General features: G+C 39.8%; 2 protein-coding genes across 2 annotated transcripts; both read left to right on the top strand.

The window, feature by feature from the left end:
• The first annotated feature begins 2,369 nt into the window (after positions 1–2,369).
• On the top strand, positions 2,370–6,395 carry cd2bp2 (CD2 (cytoplasmic tail) binding protein 2). The gene is made up of 7 exons (XM_053443032.1): positions 2,370–2,450; positions 2,761–2,839; positions 3,902–4,031; positions 4,118–4,275; positions 4,356–4,944; positions 5,029–5,114; positions 6,106–6,395. Exons 2-7 carry the CDS (start codon positions 2,765–2,767, stop codon positions 6,214–6,216), a joined length of 1,149 nt encoding a protein of 382 aa, XP_053299007.1. The 5' UTR covers positions 2,370–2,450; positions 2,761–2,764; the 3' UTR covers positions 6,217–6,395.
• Positions 6,396–7,403: 1,008 nt separating this feature from the next.
• Positions 7,404–19,497, top strand: prr14 (proline rich 14). Its single transcript, XM_053442612.1, has 11 exons — positions 7,404–7,506; positions 8,839–8,866; positions 9,036–9,145; positions 10,192–10,354; positions 10,453–10,503; positions 11,272–11,312; positions 12,312–15,194; positions 15,291–15,432; positions 15,973–16,082; positions 16,849–16,917; positions 17,743–19,497. Exons 3-11 carry the CDS (start codon positions 9,048–9,050, stop codon positions 18,041–18,043), a joined length of 3,858 nt encoding a protein of 1,285 aa, XP_053298587.1. The 5' UTR covers positions 7,404–7,506; positions 8,839–8,866; positions 9,036–9,047; the 3' UTR covers positions 18,044–19,497.
• Positions 19,498–20,637: the final 1,140 nt, after the last annotated feature.

Genomic DNA, 20,637 nt, shown 5'->3' with positions numbered 1-20,637 from the left:
AGTGAGATGCTGCATGTTTGAGGTCGGACGCATCGACACTCAGCTCTCTCGCTTCTGCATTTGTGAGACTTTTCTCGATTTCAGATCTGTTTTATATTTAGTCTCGGATTTTGTGAGCACGAGTCCCTTCTTCAGATCGATAGATAGATACTTTATTGATCCCGAGGGAAATTAAGGCATCCAGTAGCACACAAAACAGCCAAGCACAAGAGCATGAGAATAATAAAATGTACAAGAATAAGCACACTTAATCTGCAGTGAGATGCAGGTCTAGCTGTTAGAAGAATTGTATATAAGTTATCATGTTTGAATGTACTGCTGATGCAAAGTGTGACTGTCTGACATAGAGGTGCAGTCTGGCACCTCTGAGTTCAACAACTGGGCAACAACGCTTTGCAAGAAACCACAGACAGATGCTGTCTAGTTTTCTACTTAAACAGGAAACACGCCTGGAAAGATGTGATGATTAGGTTTCACTTTTCTGTATGCAAATGTAACCCCACCTTGACCTTGTAACTGAGCTTTCGAATAAATACGCTGTATACGGGAAGTACCGTCGAAGTTGGCTGCAACCTACTCAAAGGTGCGGACTTCCCTTGCAAGTAAAAACTACGTACGAGTGTATGTGTGGTGTTTGATTCGTGAATTCTTACAACATTGATACATGTCTGGGTGAAATTCCTTCGACACTAGCCAACGGAAATACTGTGTGCAAATGGAGATATTGACAAAACAGATATTTTAAGTATTAGATGATTGAAAAATGGAGTTGAGAGAAGCAAAATAAGGTAACAAACGTAACCAGCCACTGCCACTGAATGTGCTCCTCTGCCTAGTCAGTGATGTGCAGGAGATGGTGAGTATTGTCCATAATGTCCAGCAGTTTGTTTAGGCTCCTTATATCTGCCAGTGATACGAGGGGTCCCACCACAGAGCCAGGCTCTCCTCACCAGTCTGTCCAGCCTGGTAACATCTCTCTTCTTCATGCTGCCTTCCCAGCACACCGCAGCATTAAAAAAGGTTCCTCCCAACAACTGACTCTAGCTGCAATTTCCTGCAGATGTTAAAGGACTCCAGCCTCCTCAGGAAATAGAGCCGGGTCTGCCCCTCTCTATGGATGGTGTCTGTGTTTGCTGACCAGTTCAGTCAATAATCCAGCTGCAGTCCGAGGTATTTGTAGGTACTGACTGATTCAACATCAGCGCCCTCGATGAGGACTGGCTGCAGATGTGGCCTGGTCCTCCGGAAGCCAACAACCATTCCTTTGGTGTTGGAGGTGTGCAGCTGTAGATGGTACGACCTCCTCCAGGATCCTGTACTCTCCTTCCTGTCTGTCCCACGATCGCAGTGTCACCTGAATACTTCTTCATGTGGCATGACTCAGAGTTGTGTTTGAATTCAGAGGTGAAATGTACATATCTTCATCAGGCTTATTATATGATGAATATTTGGTATCAAAATTAAACAAAATTAAACAAGAAAAATATTCGTGTCAATAATAAATAAAATAAAATAGACATTTTGAAAATGGCCTCTTTAAAATGTGCCCTAACTTGTTGAGTCTATTCTCAGGCAGCTTTTTTATCCTTTTTATCCTAGTGGACCTCAAGGAATTTGACATCTAAAAGAGTCCAAAGTGTTAAGACTCACAAGGCCTTTGCTTACATGACTGTGGGGCCCTTCTCATACAGCGCATCCCCACAGTATGAATCAGAGGCTAAAATCAAACTAATTTATCCAGGGAGGAGAAGGTTTTGAATTCCTGCACTCTGAATATGAGGTTTATCAAAACAAACAAAAAACTGATATGTTCTGGACTATAAAGACCAGAATATATCTGTTTATATGACACCTTAATATCCGTTAAGGTATCAAATTCAAGACATGAAACAACAAGTTTACTGTACCCAAACAGAAAAGGAGTCAAGGACACATCACACACAAATGAGACTTACAACTTTTTACTGATTAACAAAGAGAATTACTTTACAATCAAAACAAATAATAGTTGCAAACCCTTAATTGCATTCTTTTAAACAGTTTTAATTGTGTACTTTTCCTCTGCACTTTTCTGCTGTTATGTTTTAATCCAAGTTTTGTAAATATATGTTTTATTTTTACTTGTATTAACATTGTCTGGTCGTTTTATGTATATATAAAGCTTGTATTATTATTATAATTATTCATATGAAATTTATATCAGTGTTAATAAATGCTTGGCATTTTACCTATTTGACAAAAATATCGGTTACAGTCCTTTTATATTCTCAGTTTTAGCATTTCAGTAGAAGCCTGTAGGCACTTCCATTTAACTCCTCACCAGATGGAGGCAGTAAAACTCCATGCCGTGGTTTGGCAAGCATTACTGCCGTTTACCGGAAGCTAAGAAGAAGAACAACACAAGCGAAAAAGAAACTGAAGCGAGGGCTGGCCTGAATTGTTTTGAACAGGTTCTGGCACATTTCCCTGCTTAATATCATTTCATGCATGTTGTTTGTTTTATATTTACCCTTGTTAGGTCTAAGAGTTTGACAATACATGTTTAAACGTGTTACACCGTGATAAATGCTGCGTTCGCTCTGCATGCGCTGTTGTATGCTAATATTTTAGCAACATACCAAAGTCACTGTTTACCGCTCATATTCACGACGTCAGAAGAAACATGTGTGGGAACTTTACAGATTAATCTACGCACTGACGCTGCAGCTCACGCTACAATCCGCTATAAGAGTAAATAAGTCGTTGTCTTGTCTCCTCTAGCATTATGCCGAAGAGGAAAGTACGGTTTGAGGACGGGGACGGGGAGATAGAGCTGGAGGAAGATCTCCCAAACAAAAAGGTAACTGCCTCCGGATCAGGTTATTGATCAGAGAGGAGACGCAATTGTGACGTTGTTGTGTTTGAATGTGTTTTAAATGTCAAGCAGAATCAACTGGGCTTATTAACATCTTTATATCCTGCAAATTGTTTCACCGAATTATATTAGTCTGAAGGGAAACTAAGATACGTTATTGAGTTTGATCTTTATATCTGATTAGTTAACTAACAATTTAATATGACTTAATCGCTGTAGGGAAGTTCACACACAAGAAACGTTGCATAGCCCGGTACTTTTGTCAGCTACAAGTCCAGAACGCACCTTAATCATAAGAGAAATCCTAAGTGAACTTCCTTTGTGAACCTAAGAATATACTTCTGAAGATTGGTTACACAACAGTGTATGTAAAATCATGATTTAAAGAAAGATTAGGTCATTAGGGTAAACGCATCACATTATATCCATCATTAACTCACTGTAAATAATGTGCTCTACTTGCATGCCTTGTAGAAATCACAAGGATTTTGCCAACCCGCCTCAATCCACAATGTTAACTTTGACTAATTCCTTTTGAAATGGTCTGTCATGGGTATCCAGAATAAACCAGCCAATATATTGATGTGTTTATTTAAAACACAATATTCTATAATATTAATTTAACTGTTTTTAATCCAAAGAATCTAAATCAATCACACTATATCCTTAGTGTTTTGATACAACTGTTCTATTGCTTCCAGAAGTGCTGACTGGTGCCTAACTCAGTTTAAAGATAACGTTCTTTTGAGAAACGTCTGAGTGTGCAGAGCCAAACCACTGTCTCACAAGTTATGTCCACCCCTGTCTCGATACCAGCTCCACATCGGCTCCACAAGTGTTTTTTCGAATATGTCACGTATGCAAGAGACCCTGTGATAGACACATTATATAATCCAGCCTAATGGCACAGCTATCTAGAAGGCTATCATTCTATTGGTTTGTGATTGTCGCATTGATCCACTTGACCTCTTCAAATCAGTCAAGATAAAAAAACAATTCAGATTGTAACATGTATTATTTGTTTTCTTTCTTTTCCTGCTGAAAAAGAGCTGTGAGGTCGTCGCTGGACCAGGCTCCAGATTCAAGGGTAAACATTCCCTTGATAGCGATGAAGAGGATGAAGGCGAAGTCAAAAGCAGCAGCAAATATGACATTCTGGCCAGCGATGATGTGGATGGTATGTCCTGTTAATTATTCCGACTGTAACTATAAAGCAACGTGTGGAGAGTTGGTGTAATTTACCTTAATTATCTTTGTTTTCAGGGCAAGAGGGAGCAACCATTGACTTTGACGAGGGTGTTTCTATCACACCTTTCAACCTGGATGAGGAGATGCAGGAAGGACACTTTGACTCAGAGGGAAACTATTTCGTCAAAAAGGAAGAACAGATTAGAGACAATTGGCTCGACAACATTGACTGGGTAAGGACATTTTGGGCAAGATATCATTATGTTTGAAAACTTCCCAAGCAAAGTGCAATAATATCTGTTACATTCTCCAGGTGAGAATAAAAGAACAACCTTTCAAGCAAAAGAAGAAAGGTCTTGCAGCCAAACGCAAACGCAGGGTTGGTGATGAGGATGAGGCAGAGGAAGAGAAAAAGAGAGAGGAGCAGCAAGCTGACAAAGAAAATGTGGAAGATGAGGAGGAGGAGGAGATGGAGCAGGCTGAGGACCCCCTGGCATCCTTCACTCAGCAGCAGCTCACAGAAGCTGTGCTCGAATTGGTGAAACCCGGGGAGACAGTTGCCACAGCGCTCCGTCGGTTAGGAGGCCTTAAAGGACGGAAGAAGGGAAAGCTGAGAGAAGAGAGTGAGACCACAGAGGACACTAAGAGGGATGCAGAAAAGCTTGATAAGCTCACATCATTAGCCGACAGACTGGTGGGATCTGGGATGTTCGAAATCTATCAGCAAACATATGAAAAACTGGCCTATTTGATGAAAAGCATGGTTGGTAAGAAACCAGCTGTGGGGCAGAAATCCAGCGGCGATGGTGAAGAAGAAGACGACCTTGACATGTTTGCAGATAAATTTGATGAGTCACATGACAGCAAGTCAGGGGACAAAGAGGAGGAAGAGAACAGAACAGGTAACACAGTGGTACTTAAGGAGGATTATCTTCGCTGCTGTGAATACGCTTGTTTTGTTTAAAATACATTTTGTCCTCCTTCAGTGACTGGTGAAGTGATGTGGGAGTACAAATGGGAGAATACGGATGATTCAGAAGTCTATGGTCCCTTCACCAGTCAGCAGATGCAGGTATTTTCTTACATTGACACCACAATTTTTTTCTTGAGTTTGGATACGAAGAAAGAAAAAACTCTTGTGTTTTCACAAAGGACAGATGTCCTTTGTGAAAAAAGTGATTTATAATATTTTACTGTCACAATCAAAAAGCAAAGATACTCTATGGGCCAAAAAGTCATAAAGATAAAGACACTTATACTAATATATATTTTATTTTTATTTTGCTTTTAGTATATATTTAGACAACCCATTGGACCATTGTTGGTTAAAAAAGTGATACAATTTATTTGAGCAAACTTAAAAGCGATTAACATTAGTCTCAGGGAAATGGCTGTTAGTAGCAGTCCAGGGAATAAGATGCCAAAGGTATTGGACTAATCAAGTACAAATATATTGGTCTCTATCCAGTTTTCTTGGTCAGAATCTTAGCCTGATGGTTATGTATACCAACCAAGAGTTGCTTGTGGGACAATATTGTTCAACAAAAGCACAGTTAAAATAGATGCAAATTCAATATGTGTACCTAAATTGTTTGCATATACTTGATTGGGGCACTTTTTGAACTTGAGCAAATTGTTTCCTCAAAACTAAATATGCTTGTTGGAATCCATTTGCAGTATTTTACTTGGCTTGGCCTATTGTCTCAATCAAACGTATACTACAAAAGAAGAAAAAGAGGTTAGAAAACAGTGGATTGTAATTCTGTAAAGAGTTTAGATAAAAAAAGCAGGAAAAAGGTGACATCTTAAAATGTTAAAATAATTGGTTTAATAAAGGGCTATAGATCTGCGGTAAAGTATACTTAAGAACCAGCAAAAACCTTTAGAGATCTAATTAACGTAGGTATTTACATATATTTAGTTTGTTTTTCTCCTGCAAACTAATGTACCTTCAAACATATGAGTGAATCCCATTATGTGAGATTATTGGGTTGCAGTCTGGCTCTACCTTTAACCTCAATCTGACTAGGAGGGTATTAATCTTCTTATTGTCTGTTTTGTAGGGTTGGGTGGATGAAAACTATTTCAGCAGCGGCGTTTACTGTAGGAAGATCGACCAGGAGGGATCTCAGTGGTACAACTCCAAGAGACTGGACTTTGATCTCTACACATGATTCACGACTCTCCATCAAATGGGCACAACCGTGCCTATTTGTTTTGTTTTGAATGTTTTGTGTTCATGTTTTGCCGGATTCTCCTTCGCTGATCTTTCATCCAGGGCTTTGGTGTCAGATGTGTCATTTTAACTGGAGCCACTTTATGTTGTTTTTAAATAAATGATTCCTGTATGAGGTGTTGCTATCTGCCATTCGGTTTCTTTCTTTTAAATTCTAAGAGCTTTTACGTTGATATTTGAACGATTTTGTTATAATCATTTTGTATTTATGATTGGGTGCGTACCCTGGTATAAGGAAAATATGCTTCTACTGTATATAAACCTCCCAATTCAGCTACTTTTTTATTTGTGATACCTCAATAATGAATGAATGTTTTCCGCAGAGTAAAATTGTCACATCTTCAGATACCACTTAGTTATTAGATTATAACTTCTTTGCATGTAACACTGATACATCAGTATTTCAGTAAGATACTGACAGTACAGTTCACAGTAAAACAACTGTCCAGATCATACGTATCTTTAATGTTAAATTGTTTATTCTGGACTTTCTGTGACTGTAAACTCAACATTTTTGTTTTTTGGCTGATAATCAGACATCACAACTGATCACTTAAGTATTATCCCATTCCTGTCTGAAATTGTATCGCCTGAACATATTTACTAGATAAAAAGAATATTCAGACATGGATAATCATTATATATGATGGTTGCAGCCTCACAGAACTGATGGAATAATTCTACCTCGATGTTTGTTACTTGACATAAATGCGCACAAAAATGATGCAATTGGATAAAAAAATTTAAAACATGCAACAGTAACTGATTTTGGCACAAGATGGAGGATCATCGTTGATATTTTATTGTACAAATGTTAAATTCATCAAATTATGAAGAGTGTGATGATCAACCTGGGGTGTTGGGGGCTCCTGGGGGTCCGGGGCCTTTGAGGAGTCCAACCTGGAGTCCGACTCTCATTTCACTCACTTGATCAAATGTAGGTCTTTTAAAATAGTGGGTCAGCCGGGGACATAATACAATACGACATTTCTTACCAGCGTCTATGTCTTTGACTCCTATTGGTCAGCCTCCGCCTACGACGCCTCGGTGTCCTCTCTGATTGGTCACATTTCCGCCGGCGGAAAGCGGACTTCATGTTGTGATTGGCTGCCGAATGAGAGTGGTCCTTGGATTCGCAGATCGGATTCATCAGAGTCGCTGCAGAGCGCCGACCGACATGTCTTATTTACGGTGAGAATCGACCCCGCGGTCCAGCTCAGCGGCCCCGGTGAGTTGTTCACTATGAGTCACATTTAAAAGATGTGCGTGATTTAGCCACGCGCGGAGATTCGACTCGCTCTCTGCTGAACTGCGTTTGAACGCTGGGAGGAATGACAGCTCCCGGCTACGGCTACTACCTGGCTCTGATAGTGTACGTATAGGGACGGTGAATATCGACGTTAGCCAAACCTTGCGATGTAGACGGGACGTCACAGTGAAGCTCTGCTAGCTAAACCAAATAAACGGCTCGTGCTATTTCTTTTATTGAATCCTCTGTGCAGCGAACAGTTACTTTTCATATTGCTAACGTGCTCTCTCATTTCGAAAACTTTGAATGTGAAACGGTGTCTACTCCAGCAAGTAGACCCCGCTCCGCATGGGTCAAACCGCCACATCTTTTGAAAGCATTCGCTCACATGATTGGAATGAGTTTGAACCAGATGTGTGTGACTAATGTGACACAACACATCAGCTTAGCGAGCAAGGCTAATAGATGTAGCCAACTTTTCTCCAGTGAAGCGAGGCTTAAGACAATGACTGAGTCGGTGCTTAAATCCAAAACATGCGTCTCATGCTGTTGCCTCCTGACCTCATTATTGTTTTGATATTGATTATAAATTGCTTATTTCAGTCTATACCGTAGATTGTGATTAGAAAATAATCTCGGATTCGCGTAAATGTCATTTGATCGGTGTGATGACAATTCAGAAAATGACATTGTTTGAGAAATAATAATGACATAAAACCTGATATTAACTTTACGAAACACAATCAGCCTCATTAAATGAAATCACATTTATTTAAATTCCCCAAGTATGGTCCCATAAATAGCCTTTAACAGTTGTATTGTCCACTAAATGTTTATTTTATTCTTACTTCACTGTTTTTCCAGCCTTTGTAACACTTAGGGTTGAAAATGATATTATTAACTATCACAATAGGATTTTCCTCAGTAGAGATGTAACAAAGATTCAATATATACTGAGATGTTGCTTATGCATTGTGTAGCACAGTGAGGATGCATAACTAATCCTCCTCGATTTCTTTATTGAGTTGTTGTTATCAAGTGTTTGTCAGAAAGAAGAGTTTAAAACCACTACCTTCACTCAGAAGCAAAAATCTGTCTTTAAATTTGAAAGAGTAATGGCACATTATTGTGGTAATGTTCGATATTGACTGATTTGTGAATCATATGTCCCCAACTTGTTCACATAACTTTACATTTGAATCAAGATTTTAACATCCATGACAAATATTCATTAGTGTAGCCCTTTGGTTAATTTCCATGTGAATGTTGAAAAGTAACTATAAAGACATCCTGTTTTATTCTTCATTTTAGAATAAACATCCATCCCAAAGGCCCTAAAGTAAGTGAAGCCTCATTTTTAAGACCTATTCTGAAGTGTTTTTATATTGATATGATACCCTGCACGTTTTTCTTTTTTTTCCATTGTTGTTATTTGCAGAGAAAACCGGAGAAAGAGAGAGGGCGAGGGCACTGGAATGTTGACTTATTCCTCTGACTTGCTCCCTCAGATAGCTTGTCCAATGGATGAAGATGCCATTCCCCCAAACCCTTTCTGTAGTGCACTTCCCCACAGTGAACCTCCACCACCTCTCCTCCCCCTTTCCTCTGTCACTCCCAGGTATAGTTGTCCCGGCACCTTCTGCTTTCTTTTGCTGTCGGTGTATTTCTTTTACCCTTCTTGCTTTTTGGCACTAATTGATTTATGGACGTATGTGGTTAGGATTTGAAAACACCTGTGAGTAGGACACATAATGGAATGTTTGCAGTACAAATATTTGGCTACACGCACACTTGTACGTTTTCATTTAAAAACGCATCCTCTTTGCTACAGATAGGCCTGGTGTCCACACTACTACAGAGCTTTAGAGTCGCTAATACATAGAAGTTTGGACATACTGCTGGACCCATTTTAATTTGAAAACTCAGGGGCTGCATTTTAGTCTGGAGGAAATTAGTCACCAGCAACCACTTGCTGATTTGCTCTTTTTGGTCAAGATGCAGACTTTACTGAATCATAAGGCTCCTATCACATGACTCCTTCCAGAAGAAAACAACTGGCTTTAGCCTTGCCTACCAGTATATAATGCAACATAGATAATTAATTACAACCGTTGCTGACCCATTTGTCTTTTGCCAACCACTTCAAAAAAATACAACTAGTTACATGCATAGCACACAGGCTATTATTCAACCTATCTGCAACACTTCCCATGCCCAGCGCTTGTCTTCCTGTTTACACTGGCAAGTGCGAGCCAATGTATTTGAGTGATTATGGGATATGTGTTTTCAGTCGTGTTAGTATTATGGGGTTAAAACTGAGCATAAACGCTGGTGTAGACCACTACAGTTTAAGTTTGAAAATACTGGTTTCAAACGAAAATGTTGTCTGGATGTAGTTTTACATAATATATTTAAAAGCGTTCTGTGTCTGCTTTTTTCCTTTCTAGTATGCTGCTATGCATGGTGCAGATTTAGATGTCAGAAAAATGGTGGTCTTGGAATGTGAGATGATTATATTGCACAAGATAGATATATTGACACAGTTTTTCTGTTTTTGATGCATCGTGGATCCCTGAAACTTACTGCACTGCCTTTTTTCTCTTCACTTTATATGAAACAAGAAATGCTCCATGTTGGCTAATTGATTTTCAAAAATCTCTTCAGCTGCACGAATGATGGAATATCTGGAGACAAGAGCAGTGGTCGTATTCAGGGGTTCAGAGCTGAAACACCTAAAAAGCAGAGCACCACAGATGGTGGAGCGACTCCGCCAACATCTAGACAGAGTCCGTCCCCCAGCAAGAGACAAAGAGAGAGTGAAAGCATGGTAAAGGTTTAACTTACAGCAAATAATTTTTTTTAGACTTTCTTGAGTAACGAATAGTCACTGCTCATGCTTTGCCTGTGCATCTCTCTGATTTGCAGGTGCAAGTGTCCCAGTCCACGCAGCTGATAGTGGAAAGCTCAGAAAACAAGGTCAGTTTAATCATGCCCTGCTCTCACTCGACCCTTGCTGTATCGCTGTTAGGTTCTCAATCTCCTGCTTACTGACTATTAGCAGACATTGATGGAGTTTTTTTCTGGTGTTATAAAGCTGACAGTGTCTAATCTGTTTGTGCAGCAGCTTTACCATAGGCCTGTGTATGGCAACACTGGAGACCAGTACAGTGAGCAGGGTGTGAGGGTTAATTGAGTGACTTTAATCCTCCTTCACGCTCTGCTGCATCTAACACAAACAAGCAATCGAGTATCTTAATGTGACCCACTAACACACAGACTCTAGATCTTACAGAAAATATATCTCCCTTGTCTCCTCTGTCCTTGTCGGACAAAACAATAGCTATAATAGTTTTATGTACCAGAACCTACACAAATTACTAAATGGTTAATTGAGTACATTGACTCAAATGAGCAGCAAACTGAGTGCCACTCATCTGAGTGGAGGTTTCTCTAAAACTTGGAAAATATTGAAAAATTGATGGAGTAAAAGTGAAATTTGCTTGAAGGCAAAAACTAAAAGTCAGACGCATTTTAACAAATTCACAGTAATCATGAATGTGAGCTGCTTTCCTAAATTCTTATGAACAAGGTTTGGAAAATGAGTATATAATGCTTGTTCCTAGACAACTGCATTTTAGTGTTTTCTTGTAGGTTGGATCAGCAGCTCAAATGGTATCGATGTCTTTACCAAACACAGCTGATGTTTCTTTAACAACAGCTGAAATGTTTGTGTTTATTTTGCAGGATGGATTTGATTCTACTCTTGCAGCAGAGCCCCAAAACTCGTAAGTGTGTGACGGCAAATCTTTTATTTATGTGGGGAAACTGCTCACTATTACGTTTATTTAAAAGGTCTAGATATTTGTTTGATTTCTTAATAAGAAGTGTTCACAAGCAGCACCCCAATCTGAGACATCGACACAGGGAGCAGAAGAAAATGTTCAATGTGCTGATTGGTCACTGACTCAGGTCGTCCTTCAAACTTGGAGATTAAATGTCAGATGAAGACTCAACAATGGTTGATCTATTCATTTCATCACTATTTATTGTTTATTGATTTAACAGTTGTGATATTATGATTATAAGCTGTACTCACTGCTGTTGATGTTGTATGTGGTTTGCTGTGGCTTGTATGTTGTTGAGATATATTTGTTTAATATGCACTGGTGCATAAACACAAATGAAGTTGCTAATGGATAAATATAGTGATTTGAATTGCATTGAATTCAAACCCACCGCAACGTGTGTAACTTTCACTAATCTTAGCCTTAACTATAAACTCAATTTTATTGAATTCAAATACTTTCAGATTGTTGATAAAGTAAAAACAGAGGGTGTTACTTTGTCTTCATCAGTGTCCACTTTGATAGTAGGACAACGGACACTGAACACAAACGTCTTGATCATGTTTAATATCACTTGCAAGAGGAACCATATAATATTGTTCCAGATCTTATGAAAGGAGCAGAGTACATTACAGGTTATATATATTGTATCTACTCTATTTTCCATTCAATAAATTACACCAATTCTCTCAATAAACCGGAGAACAAATAAGTTACTGTACAAAATAAATCTCATCTTACAACAATATGGAAGGAGGTATTTCCTGCTTGCTCCTAGTCTTTTCCAAACAGTCAGATGCACTTTAATAATTAAAACTGGTGTATTATCAGTCATCTGTCACGGCACATATATTAACATGCGTATCGTATCTGTGACAGTTGTAATTGTTTTTATTTGATATAATGACAATATTCTTCCCCTTCTCCGTTGTCTTGTAGACAAAAGGACCAGAAAAGTTCCTCGGATGAACCAAAAGTCTCTGCTGCAGAAAATGTAGTCGAGCAGGCGGCTGACAACACCACAAAGAATCTTGATGCCTCTCAATCTGATATAGGGTTATGCCGGGGCTTGGCTGTTGAACACACTGTTGAAGATGTCTCTGCCCCAAAGAGATGGGTCATCGGGCCGTTGTTTCAGTCACTCAAGTCGAAGATGGCCAGTTTCACAGAGATCGTCATGAGTCCTGTTAAACTCTTCAGAGCTAATAGTCCCCCACTGTCCATGGACCACGGACCAGAAGGAACATCCGATGATGAGCTGAGCAACAAGTTTCAGCCAGTAAGACAAGGTGACACTGGGAATCAGGAGGCTGAAGTTCATCAACAGAGGCTTAGTGATGAAGACGGTGCACAAAATGCGACCTGCAGCGCCCTTAATTATTCAAGAAAACTAGCGTTTGACATCAACGTCTCTGAAGAGGCAGATGAATGTGCAATAACTCTTACAGAAAAAAACTTGCCTGATTCTGTGCCTTTGCAAGACATTCCCGGACCCTGCAGCGTCTCAAAACAAGTTTCAGAATCTGTTGGGTCAGCCGGCAGGTCATCCACACTGTCGCAGGCCTCCCTCACTTTAAGTGCCTCGCATGAATCCAGTTTGAAGACGTCCAGCGTAGCGGAGGAGAAAGAGAAGCCAGCTGTACGTCCAAAACCACTGGCCAGAAAACGCGCAGGAACTAGATCTGAATCGAAGAAAGTTATCTCCAAGCCTTTTATATGGGAAGTCAACAAAGAACAGGTCAGTGATGAGCCTTTTTCTCAAAGGAGTTCGGTCCAATCAAACAAAGCCGACTTTACTCAGTTGTCCTCTTCTTCCGTCCGTCTGCTTGACACGTACTGTCCTCAGCCTGATGCTAATATCATGGACATTGAAAGTTGCAGCTCGGAGAGACAAAGCCTCTTGAATAACTTAAATGACAGTGCTGCTGGAAGGACACTGAAATCCACGTTAGAAACTCGGCAGCTGGGAAATCTGATAAACCCTGACACCGATTCAGCTGCAGGTGTTAGGCGGTCAAAGAGGGGACAGAAACTTTTTCAAGAAACAGTGAAGAGGAAAAAACTGAGAGATTATACATGTTCAGAGGATATAAAAAACCAAGAGCCATTACAGGTGGCTGCAGAGAGTGGAATATTAAGAGGGCTCAGGCCACCAAGGAAGGAAGTTGTGTTAACGAATACCACTGTAGACGGGGAAGAAACACTGAAGCCTCTTAGGAAAAGACAGGCTGCATCAACAAGAGCAAATAGGAAAGGAAAGGTTGGAGAAGAAATGCTTCCTGCAATAAATGAAGCCATGTCTAACACACAGACTGAAAATTCCCCTGATGTTACGTTGGTTTGCTCACTGGATAAAAGCAGTGGTGTGTCAGAGAATCACCTAAAAGGCGGCAGCAGCAAGACAAAGCCTAGTTCATGCAAAAGACTTAAAACAAGATCAGGTTTTGGTAAACCTGACGTGAACACTGACAGTATGGATCTGGAAACCATGGTGGCAATCACCTCTACCAGACAAGTGCAGCCGGAGCCGCTTTCCGACGTTTTCATCCATCCTGATAAAAAGCAGCTTCAGAGCATGAGCAAGTGCAAGAACACAACCAAGAAACCACTAAAACGTAAATCGCCAATCCAGGCTAGTTCAACGACAGAATCAGACAGCACTTTGGTCTCTAACTTATCAATACAATCAGCTTTGCCCTTTGAACTCACACCCACAGATTCTAAAACCTCTCCGCCCCCTCAGAGGGAGGAGAACTGGAAAACAGGACAGAACCGTCAGAGTAAAAGACCCAAAAAGGCTTTTAGAGGTGCTGTTAAATCGTCTGGGTCAGGTGAGACCCAGGAGTCAAAGCATTGTATCGATGACCTTCATTTGATAACCAAAGACTGCCGGGCTAAAGACGGCAGAGGTCAAAGCACAATGGACCCAGTGTATTTTGAAATGACACCTTTTGAAAGTAATCACCAACCCGATTCTTCCCCAGCTCAGTCTCATTGTCTTGTACACTTAAATAATGAAGTTAAGGATTTCATAAAGAGTACTTGTCCTGTGGCTGATGAGGTTTTGCCCTCTGACACTGAAGCCAGTAATCACTGCAGTGTCTCAAGATTAAGGTCAAGTACAAGAGGAGCTAACAGTCAGTCAAGGAGAGCAGATAACCAGAGGAGAAGGTGCAGAGTTTTGCGAAGTAGGACACATAAAGGTGAAGAGATGACTAACTCGATCACGATGGAGGATACAGATCTGGTCACAGGGGGTTCTCGCTCGGCAGAAGTCGAAATCACAAGGGGCCTGTTGCGCAGCTACTCGTGCCCAGAGATCCTCTCCCTCCACCCCTTTGACACGCCCTGGACAACTTCTGTGCATTCTCCACATCATAGCAGAACTCACTCGTCCAATCAGCACCAGTCCGCCCATACCCCTCCCGTCCCTCACGCCAACAAGTTCCTTCGACGAGCTCGCCGACACACAGTCTGCAGCATAGAGGTGGAGAGGGAGATCGCTCCCTTGTGTCTTCGAAAGGAAGTGTACCCATCCAGAAGGTCGGCCCCGTGTGACGGCGGCTACCCCTTTTATAGTGCCACACATTCTCCCAGAACATCCCTCTCTGCTCTTGCGTCTTGTTTCCTCTCAAGTCCACTGGCCTTCCTCTCCAGGAAAGTTTGCAGCAGAGGAGCTGGTGCCAGCCCCAGCACTTCCTGTCACATTTCCTCTCCCATCTCCTCTTTGCTGACATCCCCAGTGAGCTCCTTCTCAAGGCACCTTCCAGGATTCCTTCAAAGAAGCGACTCCCCTCTTGCTAACTTGGATTCTTGTATCAGGTAACATACTTTTGAAAATCTCTTAAAAACAAGATATTTTATGATCCTGCTAGTTATTTTCAGGTGCACTCAAATTGTCTCTGGTTTTATTTGCAGTGGAAATCCTCTGGAGTGTGAGACTGAGAGGAGACAACAGAGTGATGAGGAGGACGATGGTGAAGACACAAGCTCATCCAGTCACGAGTATGAAGATGTTGGGTTAAGAGAGGAAAAGGCTTTTTCTGATTCTGAGATCAAGGTACTTATTTACATTAGTGAATGGAATTCTCACATGACTGGTGTGCCAACAACTGTCTGTTATTTTGTATTGAATCCCTGAGGATTTCTTTATTCATCGGTCTGTAAACGTTTGTTTGCAGATTTAATAACTTGTTGATTGGTAGTTTGAAACAATTATTCTTCCCACTGGTTGTTCTTCATTATCAACCAACCAGATTCATATCAAATCCTGAACTAAATTGTAAAACTTGAATTGTACTAAGTCAAAGCAACATTTGGTGAAATATATATAAGATGAGGTTGGATCAGTAATCTTGATTAGTTATTGATTGGAGATAAGATAAATGAATCCAGATTTGTTCATTAAGAGAAACATTATATTATGTTGCTGGTGAACGACAGTCTGTAACTAAGAGGCTTCTGTGAAGGCTTCTATCGTACATTTTATTTTTTACAAATAAGCCTTGCCCACTGTCTAACTGTAGATGTCAAACAGTAAATTTGTCAACAAGGATATTTTTTCTTCTTCTTAACAATATTCATTTATCATATATCACAGGTGGTTCAAAAGCGAGAGGAACGAGGGAAGGTTTCATCCATCAGAATTCGGAAAACGTTACCCAAACCTCAGAACAACCTGACACCCATGGGCCTACCCAAACCCATCAGGCACGTACTCCATATTTGTGCAGACCTCATTCTTTAACTTTAGGACAATGTATGACAAAGTAATAACAAAATTACAAGTTCCACTCAGAAACTTGTTCTGTATGAAACATTGGTAAGTCATCATCATCATCCTACATCCTTTTTTTAAATCTGTGTATTCCCACCTTTCCTCTACTTATATTTTCCTTTGGTCCAGTAAAGATCTCTCTGCTAATACTAATACTCTGCTCTAAATCTGTTTGTGTTTCCTTTATTGATCCGCTTCTGCTTACAAAAGGGTCGACATGCTCATTGTCAAGTCAAAAAATAAAGTTGATGTCCATTTCTGTTAAACACCTCCCTGCCCCATAAGTTCAAGGAGCAAGTTCAGATACAGATACATCTGTAAACAAGCTAACATAACAAATTCTGGAGAAGCAAGATAAATTGTCAGAACTCGCATGTAATGAACATCACAGGAAATCTTAGGCAACGTTTACCTAGCTTGTTTTACTTATAAACAAACACTAGGTCCTACTCAAAATCTGCACCGGTCAAATGTTGTTAACATTAGTTATTTGTATGAATTTAGCCTGAGATGGTCACACAGGAGTCTCTCCTCTGCTTCATATTGGCAATTAACACATGAAAGTAGGACACATTCTAATGGATCGCTCTCTGACCTACCCTTTAAAGTGAATGTCAGTATCAATACATGTCTGTTTTCCATTGAATACTTTCTGATCAATACTCAGACTCATGGATTTCCATTTTCATTCTATTACAGGCTGAAAAAGAAAGAATTCAGCTTGGAAGAAATTTACACCAACAAGAATTTCAGCAAACCCCCCGAAAGGTAAGCTTAGCATTAGACATGTGCAGGTTGAATGATGCACATGGATGACACGTACTGCTTTATTAAAGGTCAAGTCTTTAACCAAAATATATGCAGTTGAAATGCAGCTTCACCGACATTTCAGCCACTTTATCTATGCTGGGTTTTCTACCGATAAAGTTAAATCTTAAAAAGACACAACCATTATTTGCCTTCACAATAATGAGCCAGACATTTAGTGTGTTTAAATGAATTGAATTAAAACTTAATTAAACAAAATGTATGACATATTAATCAAAGGGTCTGGGTGCAGCCTTACTGTATACAAGTTTCAAAGAACAATAAATGACCTTTATCCATACTAGTAGCTCCAAAGTAAAACGTATGGATGAATTAAAGACAAAAGGTCTAATTATACATACAGTTATTTCAAATTGATTTATTCTGGGAAGAATGCAAGTCTGTTCAGTTACACACATTCACAGCTGGGGGACATTGTGTGTACAACCAGTCTGACCTGCTGAGCAGTTTTGCTAAACAACAGCACCTCAGTGATGGTATCGAGGGAGATTTATTTTGTATCAACCCTGCACCCCTCATGTTCAGATCTGTTGATTCTAATCTTTATACGGGTACACAGTTGTTGCATCAAATGTAAGAAAGCAACATACCTTTTTGTGATAAATTAACAGGAATTAAGGAATCTCTGCAGTATTATTTGGGACACAGCTACAGCTTCACTGTCCCCAGACTGACTAAATGTCATTCATTCATCATTATTAGTCATTTGTGTCCCTTAACCCACTGGACTGACTCACTTACTGGAATATGTCCCACGTCTTTCAGCCGGCTGGAGACCATATTCGAGGTACCTCTCAATCGCCGGAATGGCTCAGAGTCCTGGTTTGGCCAGAGACGTTTCAAACGCTTTTTAGAGTTCCTGGAGGTCGGTGAAGCCAGAAAACCAAAGAGGCCGCTAGTTGGTGTCGGAAAGGCCACGAGTTCATTTTCCAGGACGAGACGAGGGGCCTTCACAAAAGACGAACCCTCACTCAGTGTGCAGGACGTGGACTCACTACTCTGTGGCAAGCTGGATCAGCTGAATTTGTGGTTGATACATGATGATGAGAGAGAGACACCTGACTGAATACCTTTTTAAAATGGCGATACATCTTTTAAAAAGTCAAAGCTGTGCTGTTCATAAGACTTTTTCTAATGTATTTTCAACATGGAGATCCACATGCGAGTCTTTCAGCACAATCAATGTTTAAATGTGGTTGTTACATGTTACTACTGAAGAATGGCACTTTTCATTCTTTGGGATGTAGCCTGCAATTTGAAGAACAATCCGTCATAGCACAATAAATGTATTCCATCCCTAAAGTTATCAACATACCAGTTAAACGTATTATACAATAAACCGCTTTATCATTATTATAGCACTCAAACTCCTGCCGTCAACTTTCCCGGTTCGCCACTTTGGCTCAGCGATATTCTCGATGTAAACACTTGTACAGTAACGCAGCATTTTTCTCTCAGACTTTCTCCAAGAGCATCACAAATCTGCACATCCTCCCTCCCTCATCATATTTCTGTAACGCTGTCTGGTTCGAAGGGAGCAGTGTGGTGAAGAAGTGGTGTTGCAGCACAGTTGTAAGTTATTTATAAAGGCAGCTATTTTTTTAGTTAAATGCTGAATATAACTTTGAAACATGCCAGCAAGAGATTTGTTTTTAACCAATTTTACAACTACGTTTCTGTAAAGTCTGAATACAAATTAATCAAATCGTTTTATCCTGCTCAGGGCAGACCCTGTTTAATTATACAATTATTTGTGTTTGTAAATTTAGGGCTGAAGAGATTTTTGTTGTATAAAATGTAACATGGAAACAAATCAGGCCCCCAGAGAAGATTTATAGACAAGAGTGGAAGTATCCAGATTCAACTGCTGATTGTCTTTTTTTTACCTGTGGTTCTCTCTGGATTGTTTTCTGGTGTCTATATTTGTATTGCAAATGTAACTTCTTGACAAATTGCCTATATGTGAAATTTTTCTCCTGCCAAATTAAAATGAAGTTGCCTTAACTGTAAGATTTTGTTGAAATAGATGTTTTGTAGGCATAGGTTTTTGCAAATGTGGCTTTTTTTTAGGAAGGCACGTCAAGGTGTTTCAAGCAAATCAAGAGCACTTACGTTGGACATTTTTATTATAAAATTGTTACATGTTTGTATATGGTACAGCATATTGATACATTAGATATTAATAAAGTTAATACGCTTACAATGCAATAATGCCAAGATAATGTTGGTGCAACAAGAGCAGGGTCTCCTCTTATGTTCTGACGAAGCACTGCCAGGGTCTCTGCCTTCTAGAACAGACCCAATCCTCCATCAATACGTAAGTTTGTAATGAGTGTTCAATTGTAACTGCATTTAAAATATTAAAGGTTGGGTCGCTACTGACGAATTGTAATGTTTGATGTACTGTATGTATCAAGTTGTTTCATGTCTCAAACTATCAGCAATGTTGAATTTTCTATTGTCATTTAGAGTGGTCTAAGTGGTCTAAATATTGAATAAATATTTCAGCGTGTAAGAAAAGACGGTTTTTAACACTATTTTCTTGAGCGGTGTCCTCGTGTAAAATATGAGGATGTTTAAGAGGAAGCAGCAAGACGGAAACTGGGACAACAACAAAAGCTACAGCAGTGGTTATTTTTGTGTTACATGTGAATACCAGTTTCTTCACGTATCCCTGTAATATTGCATGAGCACCTCTGTACAGTCCACTGTCTCTGTAATCATCCATAGTCAGAAAGAGCCACGCCGTCGTTTAGCGTCCATCCAGAGTCGATCAGTCTTTCAGAGTGAGAAGATATGAGATCAGCGCCAGCAGCACGGGGATAAAGGCCAAAAAGCAAACCCACACTAAGATGGATATGATGCCGTATTTTCTCGCCATTGCTTTTTCCCTTGGATCCTCTGTTTTCTCCGCCTGTAGAAGTAAAGACAATAAATGGAATAAAAAAAAGATTCCAAGTCAAGTTCTGTGGTTTTGTGAACATAATTGGATCTGTTCTGTTAACATCAGTTTCTACCTATACTCCTTCAGACCCCCACTGCTTTATATGTTGAAAATATGTGTTCCCCTTTTTTAAATAGGATTTATTTTCTCTTCTGATCTCATCACAACCCAACATAAGGAAATCTCTGATAATCGTTCCCCGAACAAACATGTTGCTTACATCTTTAATTAAGGCTAAAAAAACATTGAATCATGAATTCCTTATTTGACACCAGCAGTTTCATATGTAAAGGATATGCAGGGACAAATGCATAACCATATCCATGTGTCAAAAATCAATACAGAGCAGATATTGGTCAGGCAACGATTCCCTATTGTGATTTCATACAAGTGATGTCAAATAAAGTCATGCACAATGTAGTTCAAAGATGCACTTTCAAGGTATCACTGCGTTTTATAGGACTAGACGTCAAATAAATTATAGACCTAAACTATATATGTATCTATCATATCATAGCCCCATGATAAAATATGGAAAGTATGTCATATAGCGTAGAAATACATTGATAACTTAATTGACACGACCTACAGATTATTTATATTGACCAATCATTTCACGTCTTATGGTCTACGTTTTTTTAATCAAGCCAAGAAGGTAACCTTAAGTGCTGCTTTGCCTCTCAGACGCTCCCCAACCACAACTTCATCAATTGATA

The sequence above is a fragment of the Pleuronectes platessa genome, chromosome 16 (assembly GCF_947347685.1).
Source record: "Pleuronectes platessa chromosome 16, fPlePla1.1, whole genome shotgun sequence".
Lineage (NCBI taxonomy): Eukaryota > Metazoa > Chordata > Actinopteri > Pleuronectiformes > Pleuronectidae > Pleuronectes > Pleuronectes platessa.
The sequence above is the reverse complement of the archived record's forward strand: the minus strand, read 5'-3'. Positions and strand labels throughout refer to the sequence as shown.

Excerpts from the sequence above, each read along its gene's own strand:
- cd2bp2 (XM_053443032.1), top strand. The coding sequence starts at position 2,765 with ATGCCGAAGAGGAAAGTACGGTTTGAGGACGGGGACGGGGAGATAGAG. Across the intron at positions 2,840-3,901 it reads AAGATCTCCCAAACAAAAAG|AGCTGTGAGGTCGTCGCTGG; the intron begins GTAACTGCCTCC and ends CTGCTGAAAAAG. Across the intron at positions 4,945-5,028 it reads GGAGGAAGAGAACAGAACAG|TGACTGGTGAAGTGATGTGG; the intron begins GTAACACAGTGG and ends GTCCTCCTTCAG.
- prr14 (XM_053442612.1), top strand. The coding sequence starts at position 9,048 with ATGGATGAAGATGCCATTCCCCCAAACCCTTTCTGTAGTGCACTTCCC. Across the intron at positions 9,146-10,191 it reads CTTTCCTCTGTCACTCCCAG|CTGCACGAATGATGGAATAT; the intron begins GTATAGTTGTCC and ends AAATCTCTTCAG. Across the intron at positions 11,313-12,311 it reads GCAGCAGAGCCCCAAAACTC|ACAAAAGGACCAGAAAAGTT; the intron begins GTAAGTGTGTGA and ends GTTGTCTTGTAG.